The sequence below is a fragment of the Manacus candei genome, unplaced genomic scaffold, assembly GCF_025592945.1.
Source record: "Manacus candei isolate 608988 ecotype Guabito, Panama unplaced genomic scaffold, ASM2559294v1 h1tg000028l, whole genome shotgun sequence".
Taxonomy (NCBI): domain Eukaryota; kingdom Metazoa; phylum Chordata; class Aves; order Passeriformes; family Pipridae; genus Manacus; species Manacus candei.
The window spans coordinates 34,233,946-34,246,574 of NW_026138076.1; the positions used below are offsets into that span (position 1 = coordinate 34,233,946).

A 12,629-nucleotide genomic window follows, 5' to 3' on the forward strand; every position below is an offset into this window, starting at 1 on the left:
GGACCTACACCAGGATACAATATTTATATTATTAATAAACAATTCACAGTAAGTAGCAGTGCTATGGAAATACTGTTTGGATGATTTAAAACGTGTTGCACTGAAGAACATTAACATAAAACATAAGATTGTATTAAGCACCCAAATAAATTTCAATTACTGAAGGCAAAAAAAAAGACAATTATAGATTCTATGGAAAATAGGCAGAAACTGCTTGTCTATTATTATAGAATGTACCAAAAGGAATGGAACAAGCATCAGTGCAAAGCTTTTGTTAGTCTTTAACTAAGACTTAACTGAATGTGAATTTGAGATTAATATCATGGACTTACCGAGTTCTGCTAAATTGCCAAATGCAACAAGGCACATTTCTGTCAGAGCTGCATTTTGGCAATGAATACCCAACAATTTCACTAACGTAGGAATAACACCCATATTGATAAGCTGTGACTGCAACGTATCTACATAAAAAGAGAGTACAACAGTGAGTTAGCATTTCTGTTCATAGTACCATTCCTTTAACCAAAAAAGCATTTTGCACACAAAGCAACTTCTAGGCTAAGCAGCATTTAAATGTCTGTCTCCTCTACTCTGCTACACTATCAGGTCCAGAGTTGAGAGATATGGACTCATAATTCTCCTTGTCCCTGGCAATGGAATGTATTCCCAGAAATATTCCTTCCTGATATGGTCATAGGGTATAATGAGTTATGCAGCTACTGACAATTTTGTGGTTATCAGCTTCTTAATACATGTCGGGTTTGATTCTGGGCTCACTGAGATGAGCCGGCTGAAATCAACCTAAACTGGGTCAGTGAAATAGTTATTATCTGAGAGCTTTTTCTACATACTCTTTTATTACTAAAGAGCAAAACCGGAAAATTAAAATTAGGATGAATATAAACTGGCACTGAAATAAACACGAAAAGTTTTATAAACACAGGAAGTCACAATGTAGATTATGAGGAGCTTGAGAAAAAAGAAAGTTTAATAAAGACAAAAAATGGAAGGTTTAAGAAAAGTCCTTAGAAGCCATTCTGATAATTTCTTGCATAGGATGAAGGTTTATAGTATTTACAAGTAAGAAAGTTATTGCTCCTAGATGTCTGCAAATAGAAAGATGCTTTGATGGTTAGGCAGAAACATGATTGTTTTGAAAGATTATTTATAACGATATTTTCTCTTACACATTTTACCTATAACATAGCAAAGAAGAAAAACATTGTTTTACAGTTGAATAGAATGAAGCAGACTTAAATAAACACACCAGATGTTGTTTAGTAATTTTCCTAAGCATCTTTTTTCCTTTGTTTCCAAGCACTTTGACTATGTTTAAATGTTACAGACCCAAAAGACAAGGATCCAAAGCCCAGTGAAGTCAAGAGAACTGCATTACTTCATTTAGCTTTGGGTCAAGCCCTACAGGAGAATTCTGGGGGTTTTTTTGCGTTTGGGGTTTTTTTTGTTGTTTTCCTTTTTAAGGAATTCATTCTAGGCAACTGAAATCAGTTGGAGGTTTTATATCTGTGGGATCAGAGCCATAAAAAATTGCAGATTTTTACAGGGAGATAAAAACATATTACATCTTAAGTTTAGCAAATTTAGTACCATCTCATGCTCTCAAAAAGCTCTTTGCCCTCAAAATTCTGCCAAATGTGTTTGAAATTTTCATATAATAAAAAATATGAAAATATTCCAGAATATTTAGCTCATTTTTATTAAGCATAAAAGACTTTCATAATAATTATCAATTTGGTACACTAAGTAAGTAAAAGCCTTGGTTATTACAGGTTAGTGGGGATGAGCAGGAATCCTTATGGCTTGACATCTTTAATAAAACTGTATTACTTACCAGTAACTGAATTTCCTTTTTTGGGGAGAGGGATTATCTCTTCCACAGATTCATGATCTTTAGTGAAATTTATGAGAACGCCATGTCAGACACCAAAGAGCTGTTGAAGTTGTCAAATTTCAGGTAAGTACAAATTGTACTAGCGCATGCATTGAATGCCATTTTACCTCTGGCAGATGTGTGAGTCACTACTACACCCTCCTACTTCAATCCAAACTGACTGTAAAAATCTGTCTCTGAATAGGAAAATTGGAGCAGGGGGAGATGGTTCTGTGGAGAAAATTATTGTGTAGGAGAACTCAAGTTACTGGTAAATAATCTGTTTTTGTCCTTGTTTTGTGATTGTCCCCTGCAGACACTTAAAAATTCTGAAGGAAAACTGGTAGTCATGGAGAGTGGGAGAACAAAGACACAAACCACAAATGCCATAGAACATTATGTGGAAAGAAATTGCTTTGTTACTAGACTATACCTTTAGTCACTCTAAAAACCACTTTATCCAACTGTAATGGACAAAGAGACAATCTCTATGGACTTCATTCTGACATCAGAAGCATAAACTCTCAATTTTGAGGAGGGTTTTTCTAATCTGCTGTCGCTCTCTTAATACAAAATATATAAAAAGCATGGAGGAGAAGATGAGTGGAAAAAGGGAAACCACATCCATCTTTGAAAGGAAATAGGAATCTTTAGAGCCAAACAGAAAGATATATTGTTGGTCAAGAGAGCATGGAGTGCACTGACTAAAGGGCCTCTAGAATTTCCAAGTAAGAAAAAAAGGAAAACACCCCCATATACTAAGAAAGGACAATTGTACTGGGTCAAAAGTCAGGTATTATACCAGACTTCATACCAGTCTCATTTCCCTGGAGTAGAAGGATGACACCTGAGTACAGGAATTGTCTCCAGTGGTAAGAATGGCATTACAAGAATTGTCAGTAGGGTAACCATTGCCTTAACAGCAGTAAGCGAAAGGATAAATTTTCTCTTTTGATGAAGACAGGACAACCCCATGAGTCACAAAGCTGCATAGGAGGTGAGATCTTTGAAAATAAAAGGCTGCCAGCAGCTATTTGCAATGTTTATACTTAAGCTTGGGCTTGCCATACAAATTCTGGACTTGACATTTACATCTGTCATTACCACCAATAGGAGGTTCTTTCTCTAGCAAAGTCTATTAAGCAGTTCAAGAGAAAAGCATTAGGCATCTCAGTGGTATTGAGACCTACAGCACTTTTTAGTTCAGAGAAATTAAAAGCATCTAAGTGGTTCAGTCTTAGCTGAAAAGACTGCCAGCAGTTCTGTATCTGTCCGAGGAAAGACCTCGGACTGGGTAACTTGGATTAACTGCGTATCTTGGCCTTTCACTGCAGGAAGTGTTAATGCCCTACTAGAGCAAGAGACAAATTCAGGGGACACATGCATCCATCCTACAAGCAGTTGCCTGACACAGGACTAAAGCAAGCCATGAAGCCAGGCAACATCGTGTCTCAGGATGAAACAGCTTCCTAAGCAGAACTTTATGCACAGTGAGCAGGAAGCATGAAAAACTGAATGCCTCTTCTGAATTTATGACTCAAAGCCACATTTTACACTGCTATCACATGTTGCACTAGTAAAATGCCTCTGTGTTCTTTTGGGGTGAAAAGCACTGACAGTGATGCTGTACAGATGCATATACAGGTATATAAAAGGCAATCAATACATGCGCCAGCACAAAGAATTACCTACCTAAAACTTGAATTTCAATGGCTCCATGTCCTTCGGTGACACACATGGAAACTCCAAAAGAGTAAGATCTGGGGAGAATATCCCAAATGGAGAACTTTATCGGGGGCATTTTTGTTTAAAACTCTGATTTAGGCTAGTTCATGATTTTGAAAAGAATTCCAGAAAACAACTCATCATTTGTGTCCCATAAGCAACTGTGATTATAATGCTGAAGGAATTTGTACAAATTGGTGGCATGATTTCATACCCTAGAGAAACCTGCTTGCAATCCCCACAGCTATATTAAATCATCACATAACATAAAAGTGATTGTATTGATTATCTCACTATCATAAGGAACATACTTTTTATCTGCTTTTACATACTTTAGGTTACTTTGCATTTAAATATATTTAAGTCTTGAAAGCATGCTAGACATCTTTAGCTGTGATGTAAATGAAACAAAAACCACGGCAAGCATGAAAATTAGCAAAGGTAAATCTTAGGAGGAAGCATTATTGAAATATTGCTTTTAGACCATAATAATGGTGTCATAAATCTCCCTTCCATTTCTTGTGTATTTACATAACTTCTGCAGATGGTCAACAGTGCACATCAGTCCCCAACATTCATTCCAGTTGCTAAGAGTTTTGTGAGAATAAGAAAGGCTTGGCAGTTGTATGATTTAACATCGAGATGTCACCTTTTACAAAGGTACTGAAGGAAAGAGAACCTTGACAGACTGAAGTTTAATATGAAATGAAATGATGAAGGAATCTATAAACATAATTATTTTTATCTACTATATGCCCATATATATAAATGTATGTATACTTTCACACATGCATACTGTATCCAGCTAACTTCCAATCTCTAATTTGACTACCTAATAAGCCAATTGGCCTAGTTCTTGCATAACTTCTGTATTTCTTTAAAAAGGCTTTCATGGTTTGTTTTAGAGATCTCAAGAGACAATTAGTTACCTTACAGACTGATCCCATTAACTTGCAAATAGTCTTGGCTTACAGGATTACGAGATCTGCAGAATAACTACTCATGTTTCTAACTCAAGTAAAAGAGTGTTTGCATATGATTATTAGTTTTATTAGATTAGTTATTAGTTTTTCCCTCTTTATCCAAGCCTGCTTTGCTTCTTGCTTTTAAGCAGATTCATAGCTACACAGAGACTAATAATGGAAAGCAGGAATGAACTATTTGTGATTGAATTTGTGTAGTAAAATACGATTATGACAAGAGGGTCAAGATAACCTGAGCTGAAGGCAAAGGGATGTTTTCCATAAGAAAAAAACCCTCTGATTTCTGCAATGCAATTAAATATCAACACTTTCTTTTCAGCTTGAAAGAACTGCAAGAGATGCCAAAGCTGAGTTTGTCCTCTTAACTCTGTAGTTACTAATAAAATAAGATACTAAGGAAGCAAAGAAAGAATTGAGAGACAGTAGGCAAAAGTAATTCCTGAACACAAGCAGATGACACAAGAACCTTGTAAAAGGAATCTTAGTTTCAAAGCTTAGATAACAGTGTTATAAATGGAGTTACAACTGCAAGCTGAGTGTCCAGAATCAGGATGAGATACAAGTATGCTCCATTAATTTGCTCTGTTTAGAAAAAGGAAACCTTATTTGTAGATGCTCTTCAGTTGCCTTTTTTACATAACTCAGCGTAATAAATCCCTGAAAGTACTCAAGAATGAGTCTCCTCACGTTAAAAAAAAAATGAGGTAGTTGATAGTTACTACTAATAAAGTAGTAGCTATTGGAAAAAGGCAATTGGTTGACTGGGAATGACAAACTGTTTAGAATCAAATAAAACAATTCATATACTCTTTGCTCATAAAATGCTAATAATTGGAAAATATTAGGGTGTTCACAGATAATTAGATGCAACTAAGAGCCAACTCTGCTGTAATGGTCCTTGTCTAGATAGCTAGTGCAACTTAAAAGAGTGCAAGTCATTAAGAGCAGTAAAGAAATCTTCAAAGTCCCCACCTGTGATTTTGTAACACAGCATGCTAAGCTGGAAAAGATTACAGAAACATGAAAAAAGAAGGTAGAAGTGCTATTTCAAAGACTGGAACACCTCCTCCTTACCTAATATTTTTCCTTTTATTTTTGTCCAATTGGTTTCCATAACTACAAAGAACGTGATTCTAGGCTGCAATCCCATACTGCTCATCCTTCAGCAAAACCAATGCAGTGTTTATCTTCTTCGTAAGTAACTGGGACCAAACCTTTGTAAGTAAATCCTGAAAATGATATTCACTAATCTGTGACCACAATTAACTGTCAGGACAATCTCACTTTTGATGTTTAACAGGTCAGCAAAGAACTGCATTTAGTCAGAATATTATCCACCTGATGCTGCAATGCATGGAAGTTAAGTGGTTATCTCAGGCTGACATTGACTGCTGTCCTGAAAATTTATGATGGCCCACAAGTGATATTTTTGATCCATTCATAACTATGGTCCAATTGTACTTGTGGTTCTTAAAACAAAATTGGAAAGACAGGTCAACTATGCATTTCTCCATTCACATGCTACAGGTACGGTCACTGAATTTTCTTCTAAAAATTTAGTCCTCTAAATCCTTTTTCTCCTTTTTTCTTATTTTTTTTTTAATATTGTTTTGGGGTTTTTAATATTATTTGGGGTTCAGTTCAATGGTTGCCCAAGTCAATGAGCAAATTTTACACAGCATACCCATGGGTGCTGGGCCAAACACGAGCTGGGTTCCCACCAAAAGGAACCCTTCCTCATGGAGACCACCAAGTATGTGGGGTAGGGGGAAGGTTTGGTAAGCCCCCAGCACTCCTCCCTGATGTGGCGGCAGAACAGGGTGGTGGTGTGCACCCAAATCCAAGAGCTGGGAACACTCCTGCATTTATCACTTCTGACATTGGCTTCAGCAGCTCTTGTGAATATTGTGTCAGCGTGTGAGATGAAAGATGTTCTTTAGCAGAGAGGAGAGCAGCCAGTGAATCCTCCTAGTTGTCACTGAACTACACAACTGCTTTACTGATTGCATCAGAATAAGCTATCTAACTAGATGGAATGAGTCATTTATTCAGTGTTCATAACAGTTAAGCTGTTCAGAAGCTGCTTGTTTGGGAGATTTATCTCATAATTAGTTTTCCTAGGGAAGATCTGCTGGGAGCTTGGTCACTGAAGCAAAACTGATAACAGTATCTCTACACATGGCTTTTGGACTCGTCTGTCTTGAGCTACCAAGTATACTGTATGCTCATTAGTCTTAATTAATACACAGGATTCCAGTAGCTTAGAGGTGAGAATATCTTTTTTTCCCAAATATTTTAACAAAGAAAACATGGAGTTAACACTATGAAATGTAATAAATGTGACACTCATGCAGACATCAAGCAAAATAGCTCCTGAAGACTGTATGAAATAAAGGAACTAGAAAGTTGCTCTTTAGAGAAGATGGAAGAAGTACTGGAAACAAGAATTCTTAGATAATACAAAGAAAAGAGGAGGAAAAAAAAAGAACAAGAGAAAGAGATGAGACACATACAACAGTTGTATTTGGAGCTGAATGAGTAACACCAAGAGATGAGATCTCCACAGAGATGGCACAGAAAACACACATGGAAATTATGCTAGAAGAGATGATAAAGCAGATTAAAAATGTATACAGTAAAACCATTCTGAAAACTAGAAGAGTTAGGAACACAGGATCGGAAAGTGAGTAACAGGAAGTTACAGCAAATTTTATCTTTCTGGAAACGGTGAGTAGCTAATAAAGAAGATATTTCTTCCTAAGATAAAACACTGCAATTCATGAAATGGGCATGACTGAAGGAACAAAGTGATTACTAACTACATCTGCAATCTGTGCCATTGCAAGTCAAGAGAGCAGCCCCTATTTAGCCTTCCTCACTTATCCCAAATTTCTTCAAATTTTGAAAGCTTGAAACTGTGTGAACACTATAAATATGCTTCGGCATATTAACATACTTGTGTGCAGAAGCAAACGAGGTACTAGTTTCTACAATTAATGTTGAATGCTATTTTGTTACTCTCAGTGGTCAAGGGTTTCTCACTTAAGATACTATCTTGGTTTTTGCCCCAGCCCCTAAACACCTCCAATTAATGGGACAAAGAACATAAAAATCTGTAGACACAGAACAATGTTGACCATACCCATAAATGATTCCCCATTTAACTTAGAAGAACATAACATGTTGTTTTATTTACATTTCACAAGGAGAAAAATTATTAACTGTTTGGCATACATACCCCCAAATCATTAACGACGCTGCATGTCTGCACCAAATTAGTCTTATTTGATACTAAATGAAAAATAGAAGACTGAATGTAGCCTTCTAATTAACTTCTGTAATCTGTTTTTTTCCTAAGGTGTACGATACATCTTCATGCAGTGCTTTTAAAAGAAGTAAATTCCAGATGTTGATCTTAAAACTTTATACAATATACTATATGGAATTGTGTCAGGAATATATCTAGTATTTTTGGGGAACATAATTTTACTGACACAGAAAACTGTATATGTGACCTGAGGTCCTTCATCTTTTCAGAACAGCTTAGTGTTAGTATCCACAATGTAAACCTACAGATGACTTCAACTTTTTATCTTTTTTTTTGTTGGGGTTGTTCTCCTGGTAGACAGAAAGCAAATTTTCGGTGTTGTTTACCATTCTCATTGCTATAGTTCATCAGCATGCCACAAAAGACAGTCAAGAGCTTCTCACTGGCTGGATCTGTTTTACTGCACAGTGACCTTAAATGGTCTACTACAATATGTGCACCACCTGCATGGTCAACTGCGTTCCTGCCCTCATCTGTAAAACAAAGAGTTACATTAAAAAAAAATGAAATCAAAGCCGTCGAATCCCAAACATAACAGTAATCATACAAAATGAAGTTTTTAAACAGAGTGAAGTCATTCTTCCAGTGTTGTCAAATTCATCTAGAGAGATGCTTGAGGGCCAGCTTTTAGTGCAACAGAGCTAGGAAAGTGAAAACACCTACAACAAAAGGGATTAACCACCTGGCACTAATACCTTTGTAAAGAAGTTCAGTGTTTGAGGCAGAGCTGCTGGAGCTGATAAATAAAATTCTGAAGATACATTCAGTTTAGCCAGAGGGAGGTTCTGGGCACTTTACAAAGCCTAGTCCATATACAGGTAAATTACTCTTACCATTATGCAACTTGAGAAATTGAAATACAGAAAATAAATTGCTTGAGTTACTTAAAAACAAAATGGGGAACAAAAAGGACAAAGCAGACAGAGGTACTAATTCACAGTGACGAGCTCTGTTCATGCACTCACTCTGCCACACAGCATGTTCTTTGTACTTCTATAGCTGAAATTTAATAACACTATCAGATTCTTTTTGTGTGGCTAAAAGAAAGATTTGCTCTACATCTGTAAAAGGCTACAATGTTCTGAAGTGTTGTAAATAACACATTATAATCTTTGTATGGAAATCTTCCTATATAAAAAAATCAGAATTTGATGTAACAATTGCCTTCTATTACATTAATCATCAATACTGCTTTCTTTCCCAGCAGGCAATCAGCAATACTCAACAGTCAATAACCTAAATTCCAGGGCTTTCAAAAGAAAAGATATCTCCATGTGAGCTACAGTTGGAATCAACTGGAAAATCTGGATGAAAACAAAACCTTGTTCGGAAAAAGCAATAAAGCAAAAGTTTTTGTGTAATAAGAAAAAAAACCAACCCTCTCCCCAATTTCTTAATGGCCCCAAAGCAAATCTCCTCTTTTCCTTGTTATTCACCACTCTACCATCAGTCCTCTCTCCCCCCCATCATACGTGGAGGCCAAGCTACCAAATTTTCAACATTCTGCAAGGTACTCAGCATGAAAACCAAGGCTGCACACATCTATAATATGATCTTCCACTATAAAATGTTCCAGAACTCTGCAAAAAGAAGTTTTTAAATCTTCCAGTTCTTGTTAATATTATTTATGAGGCATACATACCCCTTATACTAGATATAAAACCCAGGATTATAAGTATTGTATATAGGAACTGCAGATAATTTGCTGAGTGGAGTTGGAACATTAATTCTTGGTGGATCTTAACTATTAGGATTATTACCAAAGTGATAAGTGTTTTGCAGAATAACTGAGATACATGCAACAGAGAAAAACATCACTGCCACGACTGTTTCCACCTTGGACAGGATCAGGGTATCAGAAGACTGTGTTTTGCTGCAAGCATGAATACTCCATTTTGAAAAAGGAGATAGTCATCTATTTACACTCAAACAAATTCAAGGTAAGATTCTGTGTCAAGGAAAGACTATAAAAAAAAGGATAAATACAAAATAAACCTCTCACATATTTGATGTTATAACAAACATAGCCATACTGCTGAAATGAAAGGAAGCCCTACATCAAAATATAGTGGAATGATATAGTTAGGTGTTCAGATTTGGTGTTTACATTTACCAAATCTGCAGAGAATAAAATCAAATTCGGTTGGAATATTACAGCATTCTGCTTTATGTATACCTCTTCTGGTATTTTTTATTACAAAAGTAATGCAAATACATGATTTTGTATTTGACTCACCTGTTTTGTGAGTCAAAACAAGTAAGCAAAATGAAACTGAATCACTGATTCTGGATCAGAAAGGCTGAATGTGGTCCTCAAATTATTATAATGCAATTAAAATCAACAAACTAAAACCATAATAAAGATTAACTTCAGATAAGGATCATATCTCAAGCTTGTTCCTGTGTCATGATACAGAACTACATGTAAAATGTGTAAGTGAAGAATAATGTAAAAGTAGAGTGAGGTGAGGGTTTGGAAGCAAGGGTTAAAAAAACAAAAAAAGGTTACAAGCCAAGTTCCTTACCTGGATGGAATTTGGCAGAACTCCACTGAAAATAATTGTGTGGCAATACTTCAAAACAAATTAAAATCTAAGTCATATATCCTTTAACTTCCATTTTCTCTGGTTTGTGAAAGAAGTTATATATTAAAAACTGGTGTTAAGTCTCTCAATTCAAATATATGACAAAATTTGTATCAACACAATATTTTTGTTAGGTAAATAGATAGTCAGCTTCCACTGTAGAGTCAGCAAAAATAAAGCAGAAAGAAACAGAAACAAATCTCACTCCAAGAAATGTCTCTGTCTCTATGGTATACTCAAAAAGTTAAGCACAAATGAACTTCAGGATCCCTCCCAAGAAGGTGGCAGGCTGTAAGTGCCAGACTTTGACAGGACTACATAGGCTGGCAGACTTGTAAAAGAGATGCCTTAACTGAGTTTGTTGCTCTATCTCTTTCCCATGCTAGAGCTCACCTTGCATGGCTGCTTCTTTGCCCTAAGCAGCTGAGTGAAGAACAGACCTGGGCTAGGGCTATAATTAGGATGTCCTGGTGCTGCCTTCTTTGCCCAAGAGGATTAACTCAGCTCATTAGTGCAGGGCCACAAAGAATCCTGTACCATATGTAGGAGGAACATTCTGAAGGTCCTGACTACCCACTGCAAGCACTGCTATGACACCCCGCTGCATCCACAGGCAAAAAGCTACTTCTGACTCAGAATGCTTCGTGTAGGTATTGCCAACTTACTTCTCACTACTCCGTCGCTAAGAAACAGATCTTGCACACAAGAATACTCATCAAAGTCTAAATCATTTACAGTCAAAACAAGCCCACAGCATGTTGCCGTGTCTTGTTCTCAATCCAACTATTACCTTGCAGTTCAGCAGCTCTATGAACTCCCACACTTAACGTGCTTCCAGCCTCCCAGAAGCTGTGTTGAATTTTTTTCCTGTGACCTTTTTAAATAAACATTTGCTATTCCTAAGAGAACACTGATTGAACAGTTTAATGAGAGCATTCACATTTCTGCTTAAAAATGCTTTACTACAGCCCACAAAGGGCAATGTTGTTGTATAGCTTTTCTTTTAAAGTACGTGTAACACTGTCTAAAGATGCCAGAATGACAACAACCCAAGAGACCAGATATTTTTTTTCCCTGTAAAATGTACAGTAAGATTTATTACAGAATGAGCTATTACTTCCACAATGTTCTTTAGCCCAATTCAATACAATCGTCTCTAAGAATTAGTACAGTCTCTTTTCTCTATCCTGAGTTGCTGGAAGGAGTTTTATGCAAAAAGGGGTTTTAATGTGGATTATCAAATTACTGCAACTGCTCACATTCCTTCTATGAACAGTCTTGTCAAATTTTCCCATAGCTCAGCCATGCCTGCTCCAATGGATGCCCAAGTCAAGAACCAAACTTTTTTTATTGTGTATGATTGCTAGAACTTTAAAATGCAGCACTTAAGGTAATTTCAATTTGCTTTTCCCAAGATGTATTTGCATGATTTTCGCTTGAGTTTTTGTCCGTAGTTCACTAAGCCCTAAAACAAATCAGTCATAAAATGTAAACAAGAAAAAATAATTAAACTGACAGCTTAAAGAATGAAAATTATGTAAAGCATAAGCTATATACTGCCAGTGAGTTATTTCTAAACCACATGCACCAATACTTTGATTTTTGTCCTCACCAAAAGCTTATTATTTCTGGACATACAGCTAAATCAGGAAAAAGGGCTGTGCCACAGTATAGGCAGATATTGGAAAATATTTAGGCTTAAAAAACCCCACCCATTTCTCAAATAATCAGCTAGAAAACTATTTGACAGCATTTCTTAAAAATGATCTTTTGGGCTTGAAGTATACAATTTGAAATGTTCTGATTTTGTCTTGCAACTGGAAACCTGAATTCTTCTTTCCTCAATTCATGTTCTGCAAAAGTTTACTGGTGTAAACAGCTGCATAGTATAAATGGTGCATCTCAGAGAGGAAAAGGATCATTTGTATGATCAAGGTCCCTGATTTGTATATTCCAAGCTGCCAAGACAGCAACTTTTGGTGACGTGGTAAAAACAGTATTTATTTTAAAATTCTTTTTACTCTGCAATTGGCTCATCATTTAAGTGACATACTGCCATTTTATTTTAATTACTACATCTTTATTGCATTTGGCTACAATCCTGCATTTTTTTTTTG

The 12,629-nt window shown here is 36.2% G+C and overlaps 1 protein-coding gene across 4 annotated transcripts in view; it reads right to left on the reverse strand.

Annotated features, from left to right (window-relative positions):
• The window catches only part of RAP1GDS1 (Rap1 GTPase-GDP dissociation stimulator 1), a 92,423-nt gene that overhangs the window by 17,033 nt on the left and 62,761 nt on the right, over positions 1-12,629 (reverse strand). For 3 of the 4 annotated variants that reach the window (XM_051789756.1, XM_051789760.1, XM_051789759.1), the window contains 2 exons: positions 8,254-8,400; positions 333-461 (listed from right to left, as the gene is read on the reverse strand). In XM_051789756.1, coding sequence (XP_051645716.1) covers positions 333-461; positions 8,254-8,400 — 276 coding nt within the window. The remainder of the gene's footprint in view (positions 1-332; positions 462-8,253; positions 8,401-12,629) is intronic. The other variant, XM_051789757.1, reaches the window with a different exon arrangement.